We start from the raw sequence: 25,329 nt of genomic DNA, 5'->3' as shown, positions 1-25,329 counted from the left end.
GGAACTTCAGAAAAATCTGCGCAGCCCATCCGGTCTCCAATGGCCCATCAGAAGCCCTGCTGGGCCCATTGGCCACACCTCCTTTCTAAAAACACCTGGGGGCACCAGGAAAGGGGCACCCATGGCCACCATGTTGGAGGGTCCCTCCGCTGTTAGGTGCTATCCACACATTCCAGTCTAGTTTGGCAGACCAGGTAGCCAACAGGTGTGGTTACAGTAAGCCAGGTGGACCCGTGCCACAGTGAAAATGACAACAGGCTTACAGCTGTTGTCTTCATCACCTTGGCCCAGGTCCAAGCCAAGCGGAACCTGCAGCTTTACCAGCACCATCCTTCCCAGGGCATTCTTGGGGAAGGGCAGTGGCTCAGTGGTAGAGCATCTGGTTGGCATGCAGAAGGTCCCAGATTCAATCCCTGGCATCTCCAGTTAAAGGGACTAAGCAAGTAGGTGATGTGAAAGACCTCTGCCTGAGACCCTGGAGAACCGCTGCCGGTCTGAGTAGACAATACTGTCTTTGATGGACCAAGGGTCTAATTCAGTATAATGTAGGTTCATGTGTGTTTAAAGACTGCCAGAGGGAGAGCTCACCACCTCCCTAAGCAGCTGATTCCATAAATGAACTACTCTTGCTGTTAAAAAAAAAAAATTCACCTCCCCCCAATCCTCGGCATCTCCAGTTAAAGGGGCTGGGCAGGTAGGTGACGTGAAAGACCTCCGCCTGAAACCCTGGAGAGCCGCTGCCAGTCTGAGTAGACAATACTGACTTTGATAGACCAAGGGTCTGATTCAGTAGAAGGCAGCTTCATGGGTTCACGTGTTCATGTTGTGCATCTTAACTTTACAGTCTCCAAAAGATTCAAAGGGAGATTTCAGTGTGTAGCCGAGCTGGAATTCATTAGCAAATTTTATCCTGTGGAACTGGAGTGCAATAGAGATGGAGCATGCCTGGGTCACTTCAGAAAGTCCTTCTTTCAATGACCGTCTACTCTGTATTTTTTTTTGTCATGCTGATTCATCCTCCGAGGATGCTATTTGGGAGTGGGGTCCCACCCACTCTGATTGGATTGCGTATTCATGTGATTGGATATTGTACTCATTGACATGGTAATGTGATGACATGCATACATTTGTCTCTTTGCGTTGCTTTCGGCCTCAAATCTATTTGTTAGTCTCAAAGAGGCAGTTGTATTTTTTTCTGCGACAGAGAAGGACACCTACCACCTGAGAGACAGGGAGATAACTCACTTGACTGATCATCTCCTATGAGTGCTGAAGACAAACTTTTAAGCGTGTTTGTATTTTAAGTAAAAAAATAAAGTAAAACATAATATCATTAATTGATTTTGCCTATGTCTTCTATAAAGTTTTATCTCTGGTACCTAGCTTTAAATTTTATGATACACTTGGCCCAGCACGACCAAGTGACATTTATGTCATATTTGGCCCTCGTAACAAATGAGTTTGACACCCCTGTTCTACCTCATCCTTTAAACTGGAGACGCCAGGTATTGAACCTGGGACCTTCTGCTTGCTAAGCAGATGCTCTACCACTAAGCCATGGCCCCCTCCCCAATGACGGTGAATGATTAAGAGTCACCATGTAATGGCGTGTACCCTTGCTGCTTTATGCCACATGTACATTGACTGCATGTGCGTATGCGCACGCACACATTCCTACACCCATCTTGAGCGCCAAAGGTGCTTTCCTGTGCAGTGTATAAGACAGCTGCCTCGGGAAGCACATTCTGAATGCCACGAAGGAGGCTGACATATCTGATTCATCAGTCACAATTCACTGGGAGATTATCCCTCACTAAGACCCTTGAGCATGGAGTGTTCTTGCTTAGCATAAGCCTCATCCGTATCTGCTGAGATTCTTTGGTCTAGCATTTGGGGCCAGCACAGGTGGGGCCAGGTAGGGCTTTTGCCCAGCAAGGCGTCTGATTGACTATTGTGTGTGTGTAAAGTGCCATCGAGTCGCACCCGACTTATGGCGACCCCTCATGGGGTTTTCAAGGCAAGAGACTAACAGAGGTGGTTTGCCAGTGCCTTCCTCTGCACAGCAACCCTGGACTTCCTTGGCGGTCCCCCATCCAAATACTAACCAGGGCTGACCCTGCTTAGCTTCTGAGAGCTGACGAGATCAGGCTAGCCTGGGCCATCCAGGTCAGGGCGATTGACTATTAGCCATGGGTAAAGACCAAGCAGTAAGCTTCCTAAAGCAAAGGGTAGAAGATATTGAATGTCAAGCAGACCCGGGAAAATCTCCTTTCTTTTTGTCACCAGAAAAATCCAGACACCTAGTTACACCTGGGGCTTATCTCTCCCACTTGGAGATCATTAGCTATAGGGAGGCCTACACTTTAGCCCGATGCCAAGCCCTGCCATCAGCAGTTTTAGATGGAAAATATAAGATCGCAAGATCTGAAAGGCTGTGCCCTTTTAGGACAGGTGGCATAGAAACCAGCGAACATGTATTGCTCAGCTGTCCGTTTTATCATGGGGCTCGTATCAGACTTATTGATCCCCTGATCAGTGGAGTCCCAGATAAGTCAGAAGCTTCTGATGGGGGAGATTCCTCATCTTTCGCTCCCCACTTTCGCTCCCCACTGCCAAATTCTGGGCCATTGCAATTAAAATACGCAAAAATAGGGTGCGGAAAAAAACTGTTAAAACTCTTTTATAATTTTATATTTTTAGTAATCTTAAATTGGCAAGCCACTTTTGTGTCGTGCACTAATTTTGTATATCTTATAAAGACCAGATTTTTTAAAATCAGTTTTTGTAATTTGTAACCGTTTTTACAGTTTTATCCAAGTTGGACAATATGATAAACTAACTTCCGGCTGGTCAAATAGGCCGTATCAATAAACTTGACTTGACTATTGGAGATTTGATTGGAGGTGCAGAGGGTGGTGTTTTTTTAATGTTTGCTGTGGCAGCTGCCGCCACCGCAGCACAAGGAACTGCGCTGTGTTCCTGAGGTTAAGCGGTGGCAATCGTTTTGTGGCTGGCGCGGCTTCCTGCGGCAGCCATTCTGTGGCAGCCATTTTGTGGCTGCGACCTCCATGTCCTGTCAGTAGGGTTACCAGGTCCCTCTTTGCCACCGGCGGGGGATTTTTGGGGCGAAGCCTGAGGAAGGCGGGGTTTGGGGAGGGTTTTTTTTTAATGCCATAGAGTCCAATTGCCAAAGCGGCCATTTATCTCCAGGTGATCTGATCTCTATCGGCTGGAGATCAGTTGAATTAGATCTCCTGCTCCTGCCTGGCATTTTTATAATGGCATGCATTTATGATAATAAAATGCAATTTTAATGTTTTTGTATTATAATAATAATCTTTATTGTACATAGAAATTGATCAGCTGATGAAGCCTTGGCGAAACGTGAATAATGATCTAGACAACACGTCCATTTTCATCTTTTCCAGCTGTTCTAGTTTTTCATATGTCCTCAAAACGTTTGGACAATTGCACTTCCCTGGAAGTTTGAACCCTGTAAAAGAAATTGTCAAGTCATTGATAAGCAACAGCATTTAGTACTTACCTTATCTTTTTGATCCTTTGTATTTTGTGTATGTTGTTTGTTGTATGTGTTTTCACTGTACACCTTTTTGCACTTAATATATTTAATTGCATTGGAAATTGGTGCTGTTTTTTGTCTTCTCTATACTACCTGGCAGTTGGCAACCCTACCTGTCAGAATTCGAAATACGCTGAAAAAGGTTGAGGACCCCTGACTTATCTTATGAGAAAGACCTGAACGTCTCAAGAGGGAAGGGGTGTGCATGGGGCTCAGAGACCCCTGACGTGTTACCGGGCCCAGTAGGGCAAGGCGGAGGAGCCCCTGGGCCAAGGAACAGGCCTCAGAGAAGGCTGAAGTTGTGGCTATCGTTTTGTGGCTGGCTCCGCCTCCTGTGGCAGCCATTTTGTGGCAGCCATTTTGTAGTTGCGCCTACTATGCTGTGTCAGAATTCCAAATGTGCCTGCAGGCTCAACAAGGTTGGGGACCCCTGGCCTGGGAGAATGTGAACAAATGCTCATATAGAATCATAGAATCATAGAGTTGGAAGGGACCACCAGGGTCATCTAGTCCAACCCCCTGCACAATGCAGGAAATTCACAACTACCTCCCCCCATGCCCCCAGTGACCCCTACTCCGTGCCCAGAAGATGGCCAAGATGCCCTCCCTCTTAAGGTCATAGAATCAGCATTGCTGACAGATGGCCATCTAACCTCTTCTTAAAAACCTCCAGGGAAGGAGCATTTACCACCTCCCAAGGAAGCCTGTTCCACTGAGGAACCGCTCTGTTAGAAAACTCTTCCTAATGTCTAGAGGGAAACTTTTTTGATTTGATTTCAACCCGTTGGTTCTGGTCCGACCTTCTGGGGCAACAGAAAACAACTGAGCACCATCCTCTACAGCCCTTCAAGTACTTGAAGATGGTTATCATTTCCTCTCTCAGTCTTCTCCTTTCCAGGCTAAACATACCCACCTCCTTCAACCTTTCCTCATAGGACTCGCCCTCACCATCTTTGTTGCCCTCCTCTAGACACGTTCCAGCTTGTATACATCTTTCTGAAATTGTGGTGCCCAAAACTGAACACAATACTTTAGGTGAGGTCTAACCAGAGCAGAGTAATCTGGACACTATACTTCTGTTGGTGCATCCCAAGACTGCATTTGCCTTTTTAGCTACAGCGTCACACTGCTGACTCATGTTCAGTGTATGTGCCATTATAGATGACAAATTTATGAAGGTGCTACCTCTTTAAGTGACAGATGCACCAATTTTAAGTGGCTTTGAAGGTTGATCTGATGAGGGACTCTCTTGGACTATTTCTTTGCTGTGAAATTTCAGAGAGTTCGTTGCAAAGCAGGATAGTGTGGTGGTTTTATGTTTATTTTTATAATGCATTTTTATGTAAACTACCTTGAGATTAGAGAAGGCATAATACAAATATTTTAGATGATAAACAAACAAACGTGAAGCAGGAGAACACACATTTTCCTTCTTATTTGTTTGTGAACATTTCCTCCAATGTTGTCTCTCAAAATATACGTGATGAATGTAGCATTTGACCTCAACATTTCAAATTAAAGTGCTTTGGACTTGTTTGCATTTCTTAATTGTTTTAGCAGGCACCAAATAAGGAATGAGGAAATTGAAATTGTTCAAAACTTTCTATTCTTTGGCTCCATCATCAACCAAAAGGGAGACCGCAGCCAAGAAATCAGAAGCCAAGAAATCACGAACAAGACGACTGCAGCAGCATTATCCTGCCTGTGTTCCACAGCACCTAACATAATAGGCCTGCTCCTCTGATCCTGGAGAGAATAGGTATGCATCATGACTAGTATCCATTTTTACTAAAAGCCATGGATAGCCCTCTCCTCCATGAACATGTGCACTCCAATGCAACCATTTTCTCCAGATGAACTGATCTCTATCACCTGGAGATCAGTAGTAATAGTGGGAGATCTCCAGCCACTACCTGGAGGTTGGCAACTAGGCTTGCCAGGTCCCTCTTCGCCACCGGTGGGAGGTTTTTGGGGTGGAGCCTGAGGAGGGCGGGGTTTGGGGAGGGGAGGGACTTCAATGCCATAGTGTCCAATTGCCAAAGTGGCCATTTTTTCCCAGGGGAACTGATCTCTATCATCTGGAGATCAGTTATAATAGCAGGAGATCTCCAGCTAGTACCAGGAGGTTGGCAACCCTTTTGGCAACCCTAAACTTACCGTAGAAGCTTAAAAAACTAAAAATCCAGCATAATGTTTTGCTGACTGGGGAGCCTACTAGATGCAATGCAGTGCCGCCTAGGGTTGCCAGGTCCCTCTTCGCCACCGGCGGGAGGTTTTTGGAGCGGAGCCTGAGAAGGGCGGGGTTTGTGGAGGGGAGGGACTTCAATTCCATAGAGTCCAATTGCCAAAGTGGCCATTTTCTCCAGGGCAACTAATTTCTATCTCCTGGAGATCAGTTGTAATAGCGAGAGATCTCCAGCCCTCACCTGGAGGTTAGCAAACAAAGAAACAGCTTCAAACTGCAAAACAATACAAGTTTGTATTAAACAACAAATAATCATGCACCATACATATGGTACAACAAACAATGTCCAGCCAAGTAAATTCTATATACAATTGAAGCTACCGCAGGGAATATTTTCTTTCAAAGAAGAGAAAAGATGCTCTCAAGCCCAGGACTGTAAATATTCCCTGCGGTGGCTTCAATTGTATATAGAATTTACTTGGCTGGACATTGTCCATGTTTGTTGTACCATATGTATGGTGCATGATTATTTGTTGTTTAATACAGAGAAGCCATTGAAATTCATAAACATCAGCACAACTTTAATAGAAAAGAAGAGAGTTTAAGAATGAACAAGGCTTGGCTTCCTGCCCTGAAAAACCTCCAGACTAACAAAGGCTACAGTCAACAATAGCCATGCAGATTAGCTTTGGATTTCACACATTAACAGATCACTTCAGGATACAATGGTTCCATTTTAACATACCACACCCTCATTAGCCCATTATCTTGATACTTACAGGACAATGGTTAGCACATTACCTTTGATACTTTTTGCAGGACAATGATTCAGCTCAACCCAACCCCTTTCTGACTATATATTACTCTTCCTACACACTTGACACTGAGAGACACTGTCCTTCAGTGTTACTCCTCTGAACATGCCTGCCACAGCTGCTGGCGAAACGTCAGGAAAGAAAATACCAAGACCACGGTTACACAGCCCGGATAACCTACAAGAACCAACAAACTTGTATTGTTTTGCAGTTTGAAGCTGTTTCTTTGTTTGCTAACTAACTTACAGCGTGCTAATTTGTGTGTGCCCTCACCTGGAGGTTGGCAACCCTAGCGACGCCTCCCAATCGAAGTAGCAGGGAGGGAGGCTATTTGTTTGTTTTATTCTGAGATTTAATCCCGGGTTGGTGGGTGGCTATTTGTTGTTTTATTAAGGGCCATATGTGGTTTAGATGTAGTTAAGTCTACTTATAGTTGTGGGTTTTTTTAACGGTTTTATATTATATTGTGTTATATATTTATTTTGTGAGTCGCTTCAGCCCTCCCATGCAGAGGGAGCGCGGGATTGAAGTGTAAATAATCAGTGGCGGACTGGGTCTAAAAATATTGGCTGCCAGGAGACAAAGGGTGGGGCCCCTAAACTATAGCTTGTTTAGCTTATACATAAATATAATCTATTGACCGCCACGCGGTCTCTGTTTTCCTAGGGTTTTTTTTCTTTCCCCCTCTTCTGAGGGGGAAAAAACCCAACCCCTAGGACACTGGTTCCCAACCAGGGGTCCATGGACCCCCAGGGGTCCGCGAGAACTAAATTAAGGTCCGTGAAACAAAGTTATAAACCCATAATAAATTAATATTTTCAATTAAAAGTTCTCTATTATAAAATATATATATTCAAATATAATTCTAAGTTTAATGTTTAACTAACAGTTATGATTAAAGTTTATTTTCAAATTCCCGGAATTTTTATTTTGAACCTCGGGGTCCCTGCACCGAACAAAAAAGTCCTAGTGGTCCCTGGTCAAAAAAAGGTTGGGAACCACTGCCCTAGGAAAACAGAGACCGCGTGGCAGGTGCGCCCAGCTGCCAACATCTGGCGTCTCGGCGCCGCTCCCCCCCATTGGGGAAGAGCCGGCCAATGAGAGGGCAGGGAGGCGTGGCCTGGAGGGCAGCTTGTGACGCCACCAACCCGGAAGTGGTCCCTCTGCGGGCAAGGGACTGCCGGTCTGCCCCGGCTCTCCGCAGGGACGGAGGCCCTCCGGTAAGGGGGAGGCCGAGGGGGTGGGCCTGGCGACCCCACCCCATGTTTGCAGGGGAGGGGCTAATTGGGAGACCCCCGCCCCTCTGGAGTGGGAACTCCCCCCCTTTGGGAGGGGGTCCTGAGATCCCTTGGGGAGCCCCACTGGCTCTCTGTCTGGGAGCCCCTCATTCCACCCCTGGCCTCCCCTCCCCATGTTTGCAGTGTGGGGGGGAGAGGCCTAATTGGGAGACCCCCGCCCCTCTGGAGTGGGAACTCCCCCCCCCTTTGGAAAGGGGTCCTGAGATCCCTTGGGGAGGGGGGGACCCAGCCCCACTGTCTCTCTGCCTAGGAGCCCCTCACCCCACCCACCCCCTTTCCTGATCCCAGAGCCGGGCCTCGTTCACACAACAGAGGGGCCCGTGTTCTTATCACGGGTACCCGGGACCTGGAACGCAGGTGGGGAAGAATGAAGGGGGAGCCAGGAGGGAAGAGTGGAATCATAGAGTTGGAAAGGAGCCACCAGGGTCATCTAGTCCAACCCCCTGCACAGTGCAGGGAATTCACAACCGCCTCCCCCCCACACACACCCAGTGACCCCTACTCCATGCCCAGAAGATAGCCAAGGTGCCCTCCCTCTCATCCTCTGCCTAAGGTTGCTGACAGATGGCCATCTAGCCTCTGCTTATGGAGAGTGCCAGTGAAGAATAGGATGTCTTACCTTTATACTATTGCCAGATAAGAATCAGGAGGTGACTTTTAAGGTGGCAAAATTTGGCTGGCTGGTTTTGGAGATCTGTAAATCATGGTCTAAGCTGGTTCAGGAAGGATCATAAGCAGTTATCATTATATATCTTCTTTTACTCATTTTCATTTGTTTTTAGTATCAGATGGACTCTGATCTGGAGAACCGGGTTTGATCCCCCACTCCTCCACATGAGCGGCGGAGGCTAATCTGGTGAACTGGGTTGGTTTCCCAGCTCCTACACATGAAGCCTGCTGGGTGACCTTGGGCTAGTAATAGTTCTCTTAGAGCTCTCTCAGCCAGACCTACCTCACAGGGTGTCTGTTGTGGGGAGGGGAAAGTGATTGTAAGCCGGTTTGATTCTCCTTTAAGTGGTAGAGAAAGTCGGCATATGAAAACCAACTCTTCTTCTGTAACCTTGGGCAGATGATGAGAGGGAACTCATCTTGGTCATCTTCTGGGCATGTAGTGGAGGTCACTGGGGATGTGGGGGGAGGGTGGTTGTTGATTTCCTGCGTTGTGCAGGGGGTTGGACTGGATGATCCTGGAGGTCCCTTCCAATTCTGTGATTCTATATTTTAGTGGCAATGAATGATTATCAATCAGATGGAGTGACTGAAGATATATTTATAACCTTTGTTACAGTTTTAATTCTGTGTATATAACAGCATTCTGGTCTAGGACCGCAATAAATATTTACTTTAAAAAAGAGTATGGAGAATGAGTATATTGTGCCATGAAGTAATTCTGCAGTCCAGTGGTGCCTTAAAAGACTCATGACATTTATTGTTCAGTTGGCTTAGTTCAGAAGTGCAGGTGTGGATCTGTTTTGTTTTTTTAACTCGATTTAGGGTATCTCAGGCGTAGGGCATTTGCATTGTAGGTGGGAGGTTCCATCCCTGGTGCCTCCAGGTAAAAGGGACATGCAGTAGATGGTGTGAAAGACTGCAGCCTGGAGAGCCGCTGCCAGTCAGAGGAAGCAATCCTGATCTTGAGAAGAAGAGTTGGTTTTTATATGCTGACTTTCTTTATCACTTAAGGAAGAATCAAACCGGCTTACAGTCACCTTCCCCTCCCCACAAAAGACACCCTGTGAGGTAGGTGGGGCTGAAAGAGCTCTAACAGAGCTGTGACTAGCCCAAGGTCACCCAGCTGGCTTTGTGTGTAGGAGTGGGGAAACCAACCCGGCTCACCAGGTTAGCGTCCACCGCTCATGTGGAGGAGTGGGGAATCAAACCCGGTTCTCCAGATCAGACTCCACCGCTCCACACCACTGCTCTTGACCACTACGCCATGCCGGCTCTCGCCACGCTGGCTTGAGAGACCAATGGTCTGACTCGGCATACCACAGTTTCATGTGTTCCACTCTTTAACTGACCTCAGCGGGTGAGGCGGAAATACACTCTGCATCTGCTCATGAGCGCTTCCTCCTTGTTCTTGCATCGCTCACCAGTCAGGGTGGACGGAACTGACTTGGATGGGCTGACTTCGTATAAGGCAGGTTGATGTGATCTGAATCAGCCGTGTGGGGGGGTGGGAAGAGGTGCAGCCATTTTGGCACTTATGTCACCTTAAAATGGCAGCAGTGTGCCTGTAGCGGAAGGGCCGTGGCTCAGTGGTCTTGCATCTGCTTGGTATGAAGAAGGTCCCAGGTTCAATCCCCGGCATTGCCAGTTAAAGGGACTAGGCAAGTAGGTGATGTGAAAGACCCTGGAGAGCTGAGACTTTGGAGAGCTGCTGCTGGTCTGAGTAGACAAGACTGACTTTGATGGACTAAGGGTCTGATTCAGTAGAAGGCAGCTTCATGTGTTCATGCATTCACAAGGACACCATTGCCTCTAGTGAATGAGCCATTATTCCAATGTGCTTGCTTCCTCCTTTCTGTAGGTTCTGGGGGCCGCATCCGGGCCCTGGAGCGGCCCGGCCCAGAGGCGCCATGGCAGCCGAGGTGAAGGTGACCGGGCAAAACCAGGAACAGTTCCTGCTGCTGGCCAAATCCGCCCGTGGGGCTGCCCTGGCCAACCTCATCCACCAAGTGTTGGAAGCCCCCGGCATCTACGTCTTTGGGGAGCTCCTGGATATGCCCAATGTTCGCGAGGTGAGTCCAGAGGCTAGGGGGGATGGAGGCCTGGAGCAGGGGAGGGTGATCTTTGGGAGCCTGAGAACTGGGAAGAAAACACAAATCCACCTGTGAAGATGTTGATATGCTGGCAAAAAATGGGGGGGGGGGGGTTAAGGGTCATCCATGTCAAAATGCATTGTGTATCTTTTTTATGTTTAATATTGTTATTAAAAATTGTTATTATTGAGAGCCAGAGTGGCGTAGTGGTTAAGAACGGTGGTTTGGACGGTGGAGTCTGATCTGGACATCCGGGTTTGATTCCCCGCTCCTCCACATGAGCGGCGGAGGCTAATCTGGTGAACTGGATTTGTTTCCCCACTCCTACACACGAAGCCAGCTGGGTGACCTTGGGCTAGTCACACTCTCTCAGTCCCACCTACCTCACAGGGTGTCTGTTGTGGGGAGGGTAAGGGAAGGTGATTGTAAGCCGGTTTGATTCTCCCTTAAGTGGCAGAGAAAGTCGACATATAAAAACCAACTCTTATTTTTATTATTATTGAAAATTTCCCAAAAAAGACAGACATAACAAGCTCATTCATTCCCATACATACAGTATAATCAGTCTTCCAGGGGTTCCTTTTTTTAAGTTTTTCCCAAATAAACATGAAAAACAATACATAGATTGACATAGACTGAAGGGGGGAAAAAACATGATAACAAAACTACATAGACCGAAGAAGAAGCCATGCATGAACTTCATTTGTTAACCCCAATGGGGGGCATCACAACATTCCATTAAATTCTCTGCTCATTGAAACACAAAATATTGGTTTACCTAATTAAATTACTTATATTACAGTCAGCGGTTTTCCCGAAATAAAGTAACAAATTACCCCACACCTTACTAAATTCTTCCTTCACCGTACAACCTTGAATTACTCTGATATTAGAAGTAATTTTTTCCAAAATCATAAACATTTTTGTTTTCTGTCGCCACCTGTCCAACGTAATATTTTCTGCTGTTTCCAGTTTGCAGCAATTGCCAACCTCGCTGCTACAATAAAAAAACTTACTAATGTTTTCTGTATACAATTCCCATTTTCTTTCAAAAATAGATTCAGAAGAGCAATCTGCACTGTGAGTTCTATTTTTTCTTTGGTAATCGCCTCAATTTCCTTAAACATTTCTTTTGAAATTTTTTGTATGATTGGACAGTCCCACCACATATGAATAAATGTACCAATGTTAATATTTTTATTGAAAAATTTCCAAAAAAGACAGACATAACAAGCTCATTTATTCCCATGTGTGTGTGTAAAGTGCCGTCAAGTCGCAGCCGACTTATGGCGACCCCTTATGGGGTTTTCAAGGCAAGAGACTAACAGAGGTGGTTTTCCAGTGCCTTCCTCTGTATAGCGACCCTGGCCCGGCCCGACCAAGTGAAATTTACGTCATATCTGGCCATCGAAACAATTGAGTCTGACACCCCTGGTCTAGTCTACTATTTTCGGGTTCTCTGCCCTAGAGAACTTATTAAGGCTGTTTCTGAGTAACTAGTCGGGGCTATTTAGGTTACTCTAGATCAGTGGTCTCAACGGAAGTCGGTTTCAGGTAGCGGGCTCAAGGTTGACTCAGCCTTCCATCCTTCCGAAGTCGGTAAAATGAATACCCAGCTTGCTGGGGGTAAAGGAAAGATGACTGGGGAAGGCACTGGCAAACCACCCAATAACACAGTCTGCCTAGTAAACGTTGGGATGTGACGTCACCCCATGGGTCAGGAATGACCCGGTGCTTGCACAGGGGACCTTTATCTTAGATCAGTGGTTCCCAAACTTTTCGGGCCACCGCCCCCTTGGTTCTACAAACTCAACCCCAGCGCCCCCTACCCTATCCTGTTAAAAGCTTTATTCAAAACGGGTTTGCATGACTCACTATAGAAGATAATAACCGTAAAATTTCAAAACAGTAACAATTACTTGCACATCTATTCAAAATCGAATTAAAACTTTTTAGTTGAAATTGATTCAACAAAACTGATGAACTTGATCCAGCGGTACCAGCTCTTCAAAGTCTGTAAAAAAAATTCTGATAGTTTCCACTAAATTTGCCAGCATGGTGGTATAGCTTGATCTATTGTAAATAAATGGGTGCCGGCAACAGCTGTGCTGGACATTAAGTCTTGTTTTTTTTTACTTGTCGCTCGTGAGAACGTATTATTACAGCCTTTAACGCTGATGAGTTGTAAACTGATGGTTAAGTTTCAGTTACGTTGTTGAATTGTGAGTATGGAGATTTATGCATTTCTGTTACTACTATTTTTATTATCATGCCAGTAAAGGCGACTGAAACTGTAAAATAGTGAACAACACAGTTGAAGGGGCCCACCTCTAGCGCCCCCTTGCTGCCCCCTTTCCTCTTAGGGCCCCCCTAGGTAATCCCGCCCTCCCCCCAGGGGGTGGTACTGCCCATTTTGGGAACCACTGCTCTAGATGTTAATCTCTAAATAATTTGATAGTCATGTCAAAAGACTGCAGAAAGATCTGATAGTATCAGAGGGCTTCTGTGCTAAAGCATGTCAAGAATCCAGCAACTTCCGCCTGAAATCCAGTTTTCTCTACACAAAGATCTTCTAACTTTTATTTTTTTGCATTATTGGATTTTTTTTGTCACAACAAGAAATAAATAGAACTGCAGTGCTACGGTTGCTGAGCAGTGGTCTGAGAAAATAGAGTGTTGTGTTTAAATTGAAGGTGTAAAATTTTAAATGCAAGGCTCAGAACATGAAACATAAAATGATATGCCAACAAGAGACAGAGGAGTGAAAAATCATGTTGCTTCAATGGCTCTGTATCTTAGCCTCAGGACAGTAATTGAATAAAAAGTATCTAATTTGAGAGAAGTAGTAATTTCAACGGATGTTTATAAATTTGCAAGGTAGAGTTTTCTGTAAATTCTAGAAACAGTGACTTTCCATAAAATGTGTTGAATGTGTTGTGCTGTCGGCTATTTTGAGTTGCAAAGATATTTTATCCAGTATCAGAAGCTCCCAGACTTCTCTAGACCATTTTTTGATGGTAGGTACAGTGGCCAAAGCAGCTGAACATGTAATGCCTACAGCAGAATTACTCAACTTTAAGGTTGACAATGAGGAAACTGAAATTGTTGAAGACTTTCTATTCCTGGGCTCCATCATCAACCGAAAGGGAGACTGCAGCCAAGAAATCAGAAGGAGACAGACTGGGAAGGGCAGCCATGAAGGAGCTAGAAAAGATTCTTCAGTGTAAGGATGTGTCCCTGGCCACCAAGATCAGGTTAATTCATTCCATCATATTCCCTGTTACATTGTATGGGTGTGAAAGCTGGACAAGGAAGAAAGCTGATAGGAAGAAAGTAGATTCCTCTGAAGTGTGGTGTTGGACGAGAGTGTTATGTATACCGTTGACTGCCAAAAAAACAAAGCAGTGGGTTCTAGATCAAATCAAGCCTGAACTGACCCTAGAAGCTAAAACGACTAAACTGAGGCTGTCTTACTTGGTCACATTATGAGAAGACAAGAGACATTGGAAAAGAAAATCATGCTTGGAAAAGTTGAAGACAGCATGAAAAGAGGAAGACCCAACAAGAGATGGATTGACTATAAAGCAGGGGTGGGGAACGTCAGGCCTGGGCGCTGTTTAAGGCCCTTGAAATCATTTGGTCTGGCCCTTTGTGGGTCCTGGCAAATTTCTAGCTCAGAAGGATCTTAGACTCGTGATCCGCCCCCTTCCACGGACAGGAATAGCCTCTACTCAAGGCGGATGTGAGCTTGTTTTGCTGAGAAAAGAAACCTTTTTTCCTTCTTGCAGAAGAGTTGTTAGCTATGGAGCTGCTGGGACCTCCCAAGAAACTGTGTAGCCCTTTCCCACCCAGGCCATGGAGAAACGTATTCCCTCTGTACTACAAGAGGGCTGGGGGTGGAAGTGGCGACAATAGAGGGGTTAAAGGGGGCAAGGCCAGAATGCGAGGGTGGGGGGGAGTTCTTAGCCAGTGTGTCCTCATTTCACCCCTGCAGGCAGAGGTAGCAGGAGCCGGCTGTAGAATCTGGCCCCGACTATGCGGAGCAGGAGCAACTCCAGCGTGTGGCTGGATGGCAACCAGGTGGGAGAGTGCACCACCGGTTGGATGCCTGCCTGCTTGCCCGCGTGCAAGGGGGGTGTCATCTGGGGCAGCTGCCTGCTTGAGGCTTGATCGGCTAATTTTTAAGCTGATAATTTTGTATGGCCCGCGAATTATGTTATAAATATCCAAATGGCCCATGGCGGAAAAAAGGTTCCCCACCCCTGCTATAAAGGAAGCCACAGCCCTCAATTTGCAAGACCTGAGCAAGGCTGTTAAGGATAGGACGTTTTGGAGGACGTTGATTCGTAGGGTCGCCATGAGTCGGAAGCGACTTGACGGCATTTAGCACACACGCACAGTGGCTTTCATTTTCTCAGTGTGAAATAATTAGGAATTCAGCTGCGAGGAAAAGCAAAGAAATTAGTTCCATTCCAACTTTAGGGATCGACTGAGTATCAAACTTTTCCAGCAGAATCAGGGCCAGGTCTAATGGGATTTTACGCCCAGCGGTCTTTTTTCTATTTGTGATGCAATTTTGCTCCAGAATCGTAAGGCTTTTGGTATCATTCCACCAGTAGTGTCAAAAAATAGCCTCTTCCTGGCAAGTTTCCACCTGCAGTCTGAAGGGGGATAATCCAGACACACGCTGTGACCACCTTGGTGAGAGCTGAACCCAAGCTGACAGCCAGGGGGATAGGGTCCCTGTGTGTTAAGTGCCGTCAAGTCACCTCCGACTCATGGCGACCCTATGAATCAATGTCCTCCAAAACTTCCTATCCCTGACAGCCTTGCTCAGGTCTTGCAAATTGAGGGCCGTGGCTTCCTTTATTGAGTCCATCCCTCTCTTGTTGGGTCTTCCTCTTTTCCTGCTGCCCTCAATTTTTCCTAGCATGATTGTCTTTTCTAGCGACTCTTGTCATCTCATAATGTGACCAAAATACAATAGCCTCAGTTTAATCATTTTAGCTTCTAAGGTCAGTTCAGGCCTGATTTGATCTCAAACCCACTGATTTGTTTTTTGGGCAGTCCATGGAATCCGTAACCCTCTCCTCCAACACCACATTTCAAAGGGATCTACTTTCTTTCTGTCAGCTTTTTTCAATGTCCAGCTTTCACACCCATACATAGTAATAGGGAATATGATGGCATGAATTAATCTAGTCTTGGTGGCCAGTGACACATCCTTACACTTCAGATTCTTTTCTAGCTCCTTCATGGCTTTATAGGGTTTCTGCTGCCCCTCAAAGCTGTTTAAAATCCTGTGTAGTAACATAAGGATTCTGGTTTCCCCCCCCCCCTTCCTGCTGAATGTTGGTGTCTTTCTTTTCTCCACAGCTAGCCGACAGCGAATTCTCTCCTGTCTTCCGCCTGCTCACCATCTTTGCGTATGGACGTATTCGGATTACCTGGGTATGTTTCTTCTTGTCCTGGGGAAATGGGAATAGTGATGTGGAAGAAATGGAGGAGGGCCTGCGGAGTGGTAGGGGCTGAATCCACATACACCATGTCTCCTGAAGAACTGGAGGGGAAAATCACCTCAGGTCAGTCTGTGGGATAGGCCCGGGGCTGTGAGATAGGTCCAAACGCTGGCAATTGTCCCAGGAAGTCTTAGGATCTCTTCTATCCCATGATGTTGAATCTCATTGGCTGCTCCTTTTAGCTCCTTTTTCTGCTGCTTCTGGAGTCTATCTTGGAGTGTGGTGGGTTACAGCAAGGTACTCCCCAGCGTGGTCTAGTGGTTAGGAGCAGCAGACTCTAATCTGGCGAACCAGGTTGGTTTCCCCACTCCTGCACATGATGCCTGCTTGGTGACCTTGGGCTAGTCACAGCTCTCTTAGAGCTTCCTCAGCCCCACCTACCTCATTGGGTATCTGTTGTGGGGAGGGGAAGGGAAGGAGATTGTAAGCCACTTTGATTCTTCTTTAAGTGGTAGAGAAAGTTGGCGTTTAAAAACCTCCTTCTCAACATGAAGCCTGCTGGGTGACCTTGGGCCAGTCACAGTTCTCTCTGAACTCTCTCAGCCCCACCTATCTCACAAGGCATCTGTTGTGGGGAGAGGAAGGGAAGGAGGCTGTAAGCCGCTTTTGATTCTCCTTAAAAGGTAGAGAAAGTTGGCATATAAAAAAACAGCTCTTCTTGGCTGGGCTCTGAAGCAGCAGTCATCAGATCAGGGTCAGGAAAACTAGTCTCCAAAGCAAAAGCACCATGTGTTTGTGGCTCAGGGAGGTGGCTTATTTGTCTGCCGGATCTAGACCCCCCCAAAAGTGAGGACTGGCTGGGTAAGAGTACCGTCCTACTGCATATATTTGAGAGGAGCTACACCTTCGGCAGTTGAGTGGGGTCTGACGCCAACCCAAACAAAGGAGCAAGATGTGAGAAATTTGGAAAAATTGAACATAATGTAAAGAACCCTGCTGGAATCAGACCAGAAGTCTTATCTTTTCACACCGTGGCCAACACGTTCACAATGCATACCTATTCTCTCCAGTCTCAGAGGAGCAGTCACAGAAGATAGCCAGTGTGGTGTAGTGGTTAAGAGCAGTGGTTTGGAGCGGTGGACTCTGATCTGGACAACTGGGTTTGATTCCCCACTCCTCCACATGAGTGGCGGAGGCTAATCTGGTGAACTGGATTTGTTTCCCCACTCCTACACACAAAGCCAGCTGGGTGAACCTTGGGCTAGTCACAGTTCTCTCAGAGCTCTCTCAGCCTCACCCACCTCACAGGGTGTCTGTTGTAGGGAGGGGAAGGGAAGGCGATTGTAAGCCGGTTTGAGTCTCCCTTAAGTGGTAGAGAAAGTCGGCATGTAAAAACCAACTCTTCTTCTGTATTAGATGCTGTGGAACGCAGGCAGGATAACGCTGCTGCAGTTGTCTTGCTTGTGGGCTTCCTAGAGGCACTTGGTTGGGCCACTGTGTGAACAGACTGCTGGACTTGATGGGCCTTGGTCTGATCCAGCAGGGCCTTCCTTATGTTCTTATAAGTTACCGTGGAGGGCCAACAAACCAAGCACAGAGGTTAAGGGCTTCCCGTGATGTTGCCTCCAGGCACTGGTATCCAGAGGTTTACTGCTTCTGACTGTGGAGGCTCCTTTAGTCACTATGGCTAGTAGCTACTGAGGGACCCGCTCCTCCCTGAATCTGTCTAACCTCATTTTAAAGCCATCAAGTGCCCGTGGCCATCATTTACATCCTCTTATGGTCAATTCCACCGTTTATTTTCTCACTGAGTGGAGAAACATGTCCTTTAGTTCATCCCGAATCCATTTCCAATCAGCTTCATTGCCCCCCCCCCCAAATTTTAGTATTACAGGAGAAGGAGAAAGACAACGAACGTTGACCTCAGCTAGTGGCGAGGGCTCGAGGGGGACTGTGAACCGGCTGTGATGGCAGCTCTTTCATAGGATCATAGAGTTGGAAGGGACCACCAGGGTCATCTAGTCCATCCCCCTGCACAATGCAGGAAATTCACAACTACCTCTCCCCCACACACACACACACACCCAGGACCCCTACTCCATGCCCAGAAGATGCCCTCTTTCTCATGATCTGTTTAAGGTCATAGAATCAGTATTGCTGACAGATGGTCTCCACTTAAAAACCTCCAGGGAAGGAGAGCTCACCACCTCCCGAGGAAGCCTGTTCCACTGAGGAACCACTCTAACTGTTAGAAAATTCCTCCTAATGTCTAGACGAAAACTCTTTTGATTTAATGTCTTTCTTTCAGCCGAGGCTGGGAATCTGCCCGCCTTAACCGAGGCTCAGAAGAACAAACTCCGCCATCTCTCGGTGGTGACGCTGGCTTCCAAGCTCAAGGTAGCTTCCCCCGGCCCGGGCCCTTTGGCCTTCCTGCAGGGGGGGGGGGCCCTCGCTCTCCTAGGGGCCGCCGCTCATGCCGCCCTGTGTTCCCCCACCCCCTTGTAGTGCATCCCCTATTCGGTTCTGCTGGAGCAGCTGCAGCTGAAGAACGTGCGGCAGCTGGAGGACCTGGTGATCGAGGCCGTGTACGCGGACGTGCTGCGCGGGAGCCTGGACCAGCGGAACCAGCGGCTGGAGGTGGACTACAGCATTGGGCGGGACATCCGCCGGGAGGAGCTCAGCGCCATTACCCGCACCCTTCAGGATTGGTAAGCTGGGCTGGCTGAAACCCCCCCTTCCCCCGGGAGTGTTTTATTGGCTTCGTTTCTGCGCTGCCCATTTCCTCTCCCTCTCCTCCCAGCGGGGTGTAGTGGTTAAGAGTGGTGGTTTGGAGCAGTGGAGTGTGGCCTGGAGGACTGCGTTCGATTCCCCACTCCTCCACATGAAGCCAGTTGGGTGACCTTGGGCTAGTCACCGTTCTCTCCAAACTCAGCCTCACAGGGTGTCTGTTGTGCGGAGGGGAAGGGAAGGAGATTGTAAGCCAGTTTGATTCTTCTTTAACTGGTAGAGAAAGTCGGCATTTAAAAACCTTCTTCTCAACATGAAGCCAGCTGGTGACCTTGGGCTAGTCACAGCTCTCTTAGAGCTCTCTCAGCCCCACCTACCTCACAGGGTGTCTGTTATGGGGAGGGGAAGGGAAGGAGATTGTAAGCCGGTTTGAGTCTCCCTTAAGTGGTAGAGAAAGTCAGAATGTAAAAACCAACTCTTCTTCTTCTTCTTCTTCTGTCTGCACAACAACCCTGCAAGGTAGATCAGTCTGAGGGTGGACATCACTGGCCTGCAGTTGGCCAGTGAGCTTCCAAGGCAAGGTGGGGCTTTGATCCGGATGTTAGCCTGACGCTATAATCGCTACACTGCACCCTAAGGAAAACAACCAGCTTGCACGTGGTTGATTGACTGATTTTTATTTATTTACTGACTTTATTTATAGCCCGCCATTCTCCCCCAATGGGGACCAAGTCAGCTTACATCCTTCTCCTCTCCTCCATTTTGTTCTCATGGACGCTAATCTGGTGAACCGGGTTAGTTTCCCCACTCCTCCACATAAAGCCAGCTGAGTGACCTTGGGCTAGTCACAGTTCTCTCCAAACTCAGCCCCACCTACCTCGCAGGGTGTCTGTTGTGGGGAGAGGAAGGGAAGGAGATTGTAAGCCGGTTTGATTCTTCCTTAAGTGGTAAAGAAAGTCGGCATTTAAAAACCTTCTTCTCAACATGAAGCCAGCTGGTGACCTTGGGCTAGTCACTGCTCTCTTAGAGCTCTCTCAGCCCCACCTACCTCACAAGGGTGTCTATTGTGGGGAGGGGAAGGGAAGGTGATTGCAAGCCGGTTTGATCCTCCCTTAAGTGGTAGAGAAAGTCGGCATACAAAAACCAACTCTTCTTCATTATTGCTAGTTGTAGAGAGAGGTAAGGAATGGTGTTGCTTGCAAAAGGCATCTCCTAGACATGACCTGGATAGCCCCATGCTAGCCTGATCTCATCAGATCTCAGAAGCTAAGCAGGGTCAGCCCTGCTAGTATTTGGATGAGAGACCTCCAAGGGATACCGGGGGCATGACACAGAGGAAGGCCGTGGCAAACCACCTTTGAACGTCTCTTGCCTTGAAAACCCTATGGGGTTGCCGTAAGTCAGATGTGACTTGACGCCCACCCCCCCCCCAAAAAACCCTCTAGAAATCTTTTTTTTTAATTTATAAATGTAGATGTATACGAAATACAGATTTCTTTTGTCGGAGTGACACATTAACGCTGATTCTGCAAGACAGCGCGGATAAAGAATACACGGATTCATCGTTCAGCGAGACAAGCAGAGGGTAGATAAAAATGGCTGGCTCAGTTGCTAGCTCACTAAATTGTTATAATATGGGCCGCGCATTTTGGTTAAGTTTATTTTTATGTATTTATTTTGTTTTTGCAATTTATAACCTGTCCTCCCCGGCTGAAGCCGGGCTCAGAGCGGGTAACATCATATAAAAAATTTAAAAGTTGCCATATAGATTCAGAGAGAAAATGTTATGAACACATAACACTGCCTTATACTGAATCAGACCCTTGGTCCATCAAAGTCGGTATTGTCTATTCTGACCAGCAGCGGCTCTCGAGGGTCTCAGGCAGAGGTCTTTCTTCACATCACCTACTTGCCTGGTCCCTTTAACTGGAGATGCCGGGGATTGAACCTGGAACCTTCTGCATGCCAAGCAGATGCTCTACCACTGAGCCACAGCCCCTCCTCAAATGACTGAACACATGAAGCTGCCTTATACTGAATCAGACCCTCGGTCCATCAAAGTTAGTATTGTCTACTCAGACCAGCAATGGCTCTCCAGGGTCTCAGGCCGAGGTCTTTCATATCACTTACTTGCTTAGTCCCTTTAACTGGAGATGCCAGGGATTGAACCTGGGACCTTCTGCATGCCAGGCAGATGCTCTGCTGCTGAGCCATGGCCCCTCCTCATTCTTCTTCAAATACCCCCCACACCACCTTTGAGGCTTCTGAGATTTCGCCCTGTCTTTGCAACATGAGGACTAGAAACTTGATTGCTTCCCCCTCCGATCAAGTGAAATCTGACATTCTCAGGAAGCTGAATTCAGCATCCGGTGCTATTCGGAGGGGGTGGGGGCGTAGCCATAGGCCTGTGGGTAGCCAAACGCCTTTTCCTACGCTTTCTTGCCCGTTTCGTCCTGGATCTCTCTGCGAGACATCAGGTGGTTTAGTTTCGCGTCGCCCGCTTCCTCCCCTTTGAGAACAGACGACTTGCATCGCTACCGTCACTCCAGCTTCGATGCCCTCATTTTGTCTGCTTTTCCAGCCACCCTGCCCCCACCCTGCCTCTCTAGCTTCTTGTGTCTGGTGTGTTTTGTTCAGGAGTTGCATGCGCTGCTTCACTCTCCTAGGAGTCCAAGCCCTATGAGGAAAAGCTGAGGGAGTAGGGAATGTTTAGTCTGGAGAAGAGGAGGTTGAGGGGGACACGATTGCTCTCCTTAAGTATTTGAAGGGCTGTCGCTTAGAGGAGGGCAGAGGGGAAGAAGAAGAGTTGGTTTTTATATGCTGACTTTCTCAACCACTTAAGGAAGAATCAAACCACCTTACAGTCACCTTCCCTTCCCCTCCCCACAACAGACTCCCTGTGAGATAGGTGGGGCGGAGAGAGCTCGAAGAGAGCTGTGACTGGCCCAAGGTCACCCAGCTGGCTTCACGCGGAGGAGTGGGGGAAATCAACCTGGTTCACCAGATTAGCTTCTGCCGCTCATGTTTGAGGAGTGGGGGATCGAACCTGGTCCTCTAGATTAGAGTCCACTGCTCCAAACCCGCCTCTCTTAACCACTACACCACGCTGGCTCCCTGTTGGCAGCAAAGAAAAGGACTCGCAATAATGGTTTTAAATTGCTGGTAGGAAAGGTACCGGCTGGATATTATGAAACAAATTTTTACAGTGAGATTTGTTCGACAGTGGAATCGAATGCCTTGGGAGGTGTGAGCTCCCCCTTGCTGGCGGTCTTCAAGCACTTGTCAGGGATGCTCTAGGCTGATCTTGCATTGAGCAGGGGGTTGGACTAGACGGCCTGTATGGCCCGTTCCAGCTCTGTGATTCTATGAGCCTCTGTCCTCATAAGAACATAAGAAAAGCCCTGCTGGATCAGACCAAGGCCCATCAAGTTCAGCAGCCTGTTCATACAGTGGCCAACCAGGTGCCTCCGGGAAGCCCACAAACAAGGCGACTGCAGCAGTACCATCCTGCCTGTGTTCCAGTGCACCTAATATATTCAGCATGCTCCTCTGACCCTGGAGAGAATAGGCGTGCATCATGACTAGTATCCATTCTGACTAATAGCCATGGATAGCTCTCTCCTCCATTAACATGTCCACTCCCCTCTTCAAGCCTTCCACGTTGGCAGACATCACCACATCCTGGGGCAGGGAGTTCCACCGTTTATGCGCTGTGTGAGGAAATACTTCCTTTTCTCTGATTTGAATCTCTCACCCTCCGGCTTCAGCAGATGAACCCATGTTCTGGCATTATGAGACAGGGAGAAAAGCTTCTCCCTGTCCACTCTCTCCAAACCATGCATGATTTTATAGACCTCTATCATTTCTCCCCTTAGCTGCCTCCTTTCCAAGCTAAACAGCCCTAAGCGTCCTCTCTGCTCACCTTTCTCTCCTGTCCCTCCAGGTGCCAGGGCTGCGAGGTCGTCCTCTCCAGCATCGAGGAGCAAGTCAGCCGGGCGAACCAGCACAAGGAGCAGCAGCTGGGCCTGAAGCAGCAGATCGAGAGCGAGGTGAGCGCGCCAGCCGGCCACCGACCTTCCCCTCCGCCTTCGGCCACAACGGGGAGGGGGAGACCCAGACTGCCTTCCGAGCCTTAACCCGACCGTAGTGTCTGCCACGTCTCTGATACGTTGTGCTGGCTTGGCCTTTGTCCGGTTATCCTCTCCCTAGGGCTGGGTGCCCCTCCACCTTTGGCCACAACGGGGAGGGGGAGACCCAGACTGCCTCCCAGGCCTTAACCCTACCATAGTGTCTGCTGCGTCTCTGCTCGATATGTTGTTCTGGCTTGGCCATCGTCCGGTTAGCCTCTCCCTAGGGTTGGGTGATTCCGGCCCAGATCCAACCAGGGCCTTCGGCTCTTCCGGATGCAGAGGCGCTGGAGAGCTGCCCGTCTTACTCTGAGGCAGCCTCCTGCACCTCAGCATGAGTCGCTGCTCTGGGCTGGTTTCCTTCCGGCTGGGAAGGGGAGCTAGAAGAGTGACTCATGCAGAAGTCTAAGAGATTGCTTTGCCGAAGTGGGGAGAGGTAAGTGTGCCTGTCAGCGATCACAACTGTGAGAAATGGTGGGAGATAAACATGCCCCCTTGGATGGACTGGGGCAAGAACCCCTTCTGCTAACTCCGTGAAGGAGTGTCTTCCTACTCACCGGGAGGCCTAGTGGGATCTCCTGTGCCTCCCTTGATCAGTCATATGATGACTTTGCCTCCCAACATATTTTTGCCCGTCGCTTGTGGTTCTCTTCGCCAGCATGGTGTAGTGCTTAAGAGCGGTGGTTTGGAGCGGTGGACTCTGATCTGGGGAACTGGGTTTGATTCCCCTCTCCTCCACATGAACGGCGGACTCTAATCTGGTGAACTGGGCTCATTTCCCCACTTCTCCACTTGAGCGGTGTACTCTAATCTGGAGAACTGGGTTTAATTCCCCACTCCTCCACATGAGCAGCAGACTCTAATGTGGAGAATTGAGTTTGATTCCTCCTTCACATGAGTGGCGGACTTTAATTTGGTGAACTGGGTTTGATTTCCCACTTCTCCACGCAAGCGGCAGACTTTAATCTGAAGAACCGGGTTTGATTCCCCACTCCTCCACATGAGCGGTGGACTCTTAATCTGGTGAACTGGGTTCGTTTCTCCACTTCTCCACTTGAGTGGTGGACTTTAATCTGGAGAACCAGGTTTGATTCCCCGCTCCTCCACATGAGTGGCGAAAGCTAATCTGGTGAACCGGGTTGGTTTCCCCACTCCTACACATGAAGCCAGCTGGTTGTCCTTGGGCTAGTCTCAGCTCTCTCAGAGCTCTCTCAGCCCCAACTACCTCACGGGGCGTCTGTTGTGGGGAGGGGGAGGGAAGGTGATTGTGAGCCGTTCTGATTCTCCCTTAAGTGGTAGAGAAAGTCGGCATATAAAAACCAACTCTTCTTCTTTGTTTCCTTCACCTCCACCGCCACCTTTTTTGCCCCAGCAGGTTGCCAACCTGAAGAAGACCATTAAGGTGACGACAGCGGCCGCTGCAGCCGCCACCTCCCAGGATCCCGAGCAGCACCTTTCCGAGCTCCGAGAGCCGGCCCCAGGCACCAACCAGCGGCAGGCGAGCAAAAAGACTTCCAAGGGCAAAGGGTGAGGCGGGACCCAGGCTGACCCCCTCGGAGTTCCCTCAGGGCGGTGAGAAACGGTTCGCCCCCCCCCCCAGAGCGGGCTGGAGCCCCTGGGCGGGGCCAGAGGTGGATCGGGGTCACCAGCGCTGAGGTCCTTTCCTTCTCCCGCAGGCTCCGAGGCAGCGCGAAAATCTGGTCGAAATCAAACTAAGCGGGACAGCGGCGTGGCCGGGGAGGGCCGGCTGACGGTCTCCCATGTGTGGGGCTTTCTTCTCCCGACTGCTGTGTCTTCGTCTGTGTGCCCCCCTCCGCCCCCCACGCCCATCGTTTCCTGCCACGTTCTCTCCTTCCGTCGCTCCCACCGTCCTTTTCATGGCCCTTCTGTTTCAGACAGCGCCGTTGCCCCCCTTTCTTTGTCGCCTCTCCCACCATATCCCCCCACCCTCCCCGGACCCCAATCTTTTATGGGGGCGCATTTTGAAACAGCCATAAAAAACGACCTCATATCCTTCCATTGCATTTGCACCTGATGTATTGTGGCCAGCCCTGGGGTAATTCTGGCTCCAAGTAGCCTCTTAGGTTCTGGGGGAGGGCGGGTCCCAGGACATCTTTGCTCTGGGGTGGGGTGGGGATTGGATGACACACCGTTACATCTCTCTTATTTCCCCCCCCCCCCGCTTTGCTCCGATCAATGGAGGGGGGCGCCTGCGTGTGTCTTGGGTGGATTGTTTTTAAATAGTATAAATATATAAAGCAATTTAAAAATAAATAAATAAATCTATGGACATATCTGGAGAGGCTTTCTTTTGCTGCGGCGTGACTTTGTTCTCTTGTGGGACGCTTCACAAACACATTCCTCATTCAGCCCTTG

General features: G+C 48.5%; 1 protein-coding gene and 1 non-coding gene across 2 annotated transcripts; one reads left to right on the top strand and one right to left on the bottom strand.

The window, feature by feature from the left end:
* Nucleotides 1-1,493: 1,493 nt before the first annotated feature.
* TRNAA-AGC (transfer RNA alanine (anticodon AGC)) lies at nucleotides 1,494-1,566 on the bottom strand. Its single transcript has one exon. It is a non-coding gene; the product is annotated as a tRNA-Ala (tRNA).
* An 8,888-nt stretch (nucleotides 1,567-10,454) lies between these two features.
* COPS7A (COP9 signalosome subunit 7A) lies at nucleotides 10,455-24,669 on the top strand. The gene is given in 8 exon segments (XM_056847851.1): nucleotides 10,455-10,619; nucleotides 16,017-16,071; nucleotides 16,074-16,091; nucleotides 18,408-18,496; nucleotides 18,605-18,807; nucleotides 22,770-22,875; nucleotides 24,329-24,480; nucleotides 24,630-24,669. Coding segments are annotated over 8 exon segments (825 nt in total). The 5' UTR covers nucleotides 10,455-10,457.
* Nucleotides 24,670-25,329: the final 660 nt, after the last annotated feature.

Source organism: Euleptes europaea, chromosome 4 (assembly GCF_029931775.1).
Source record: "Euleptes europaea isolate rEulEur1 chromosome 4, rEulEur1.hap1, whole genome shotgun sequence".
NCBI classification, from domain to species: domain Eukaryota; kingdom Metazoa; phylum Chordata; class Lepidosauria; order Squamata; family Sphaerodactylidae; genus Euleptes; species Euleptes europaea.
The sequence above is the reverse complement of the archived record's forward strand: the minus strand, read 5'-3'. Positions and strand labels throughout refer to the sequence as shown.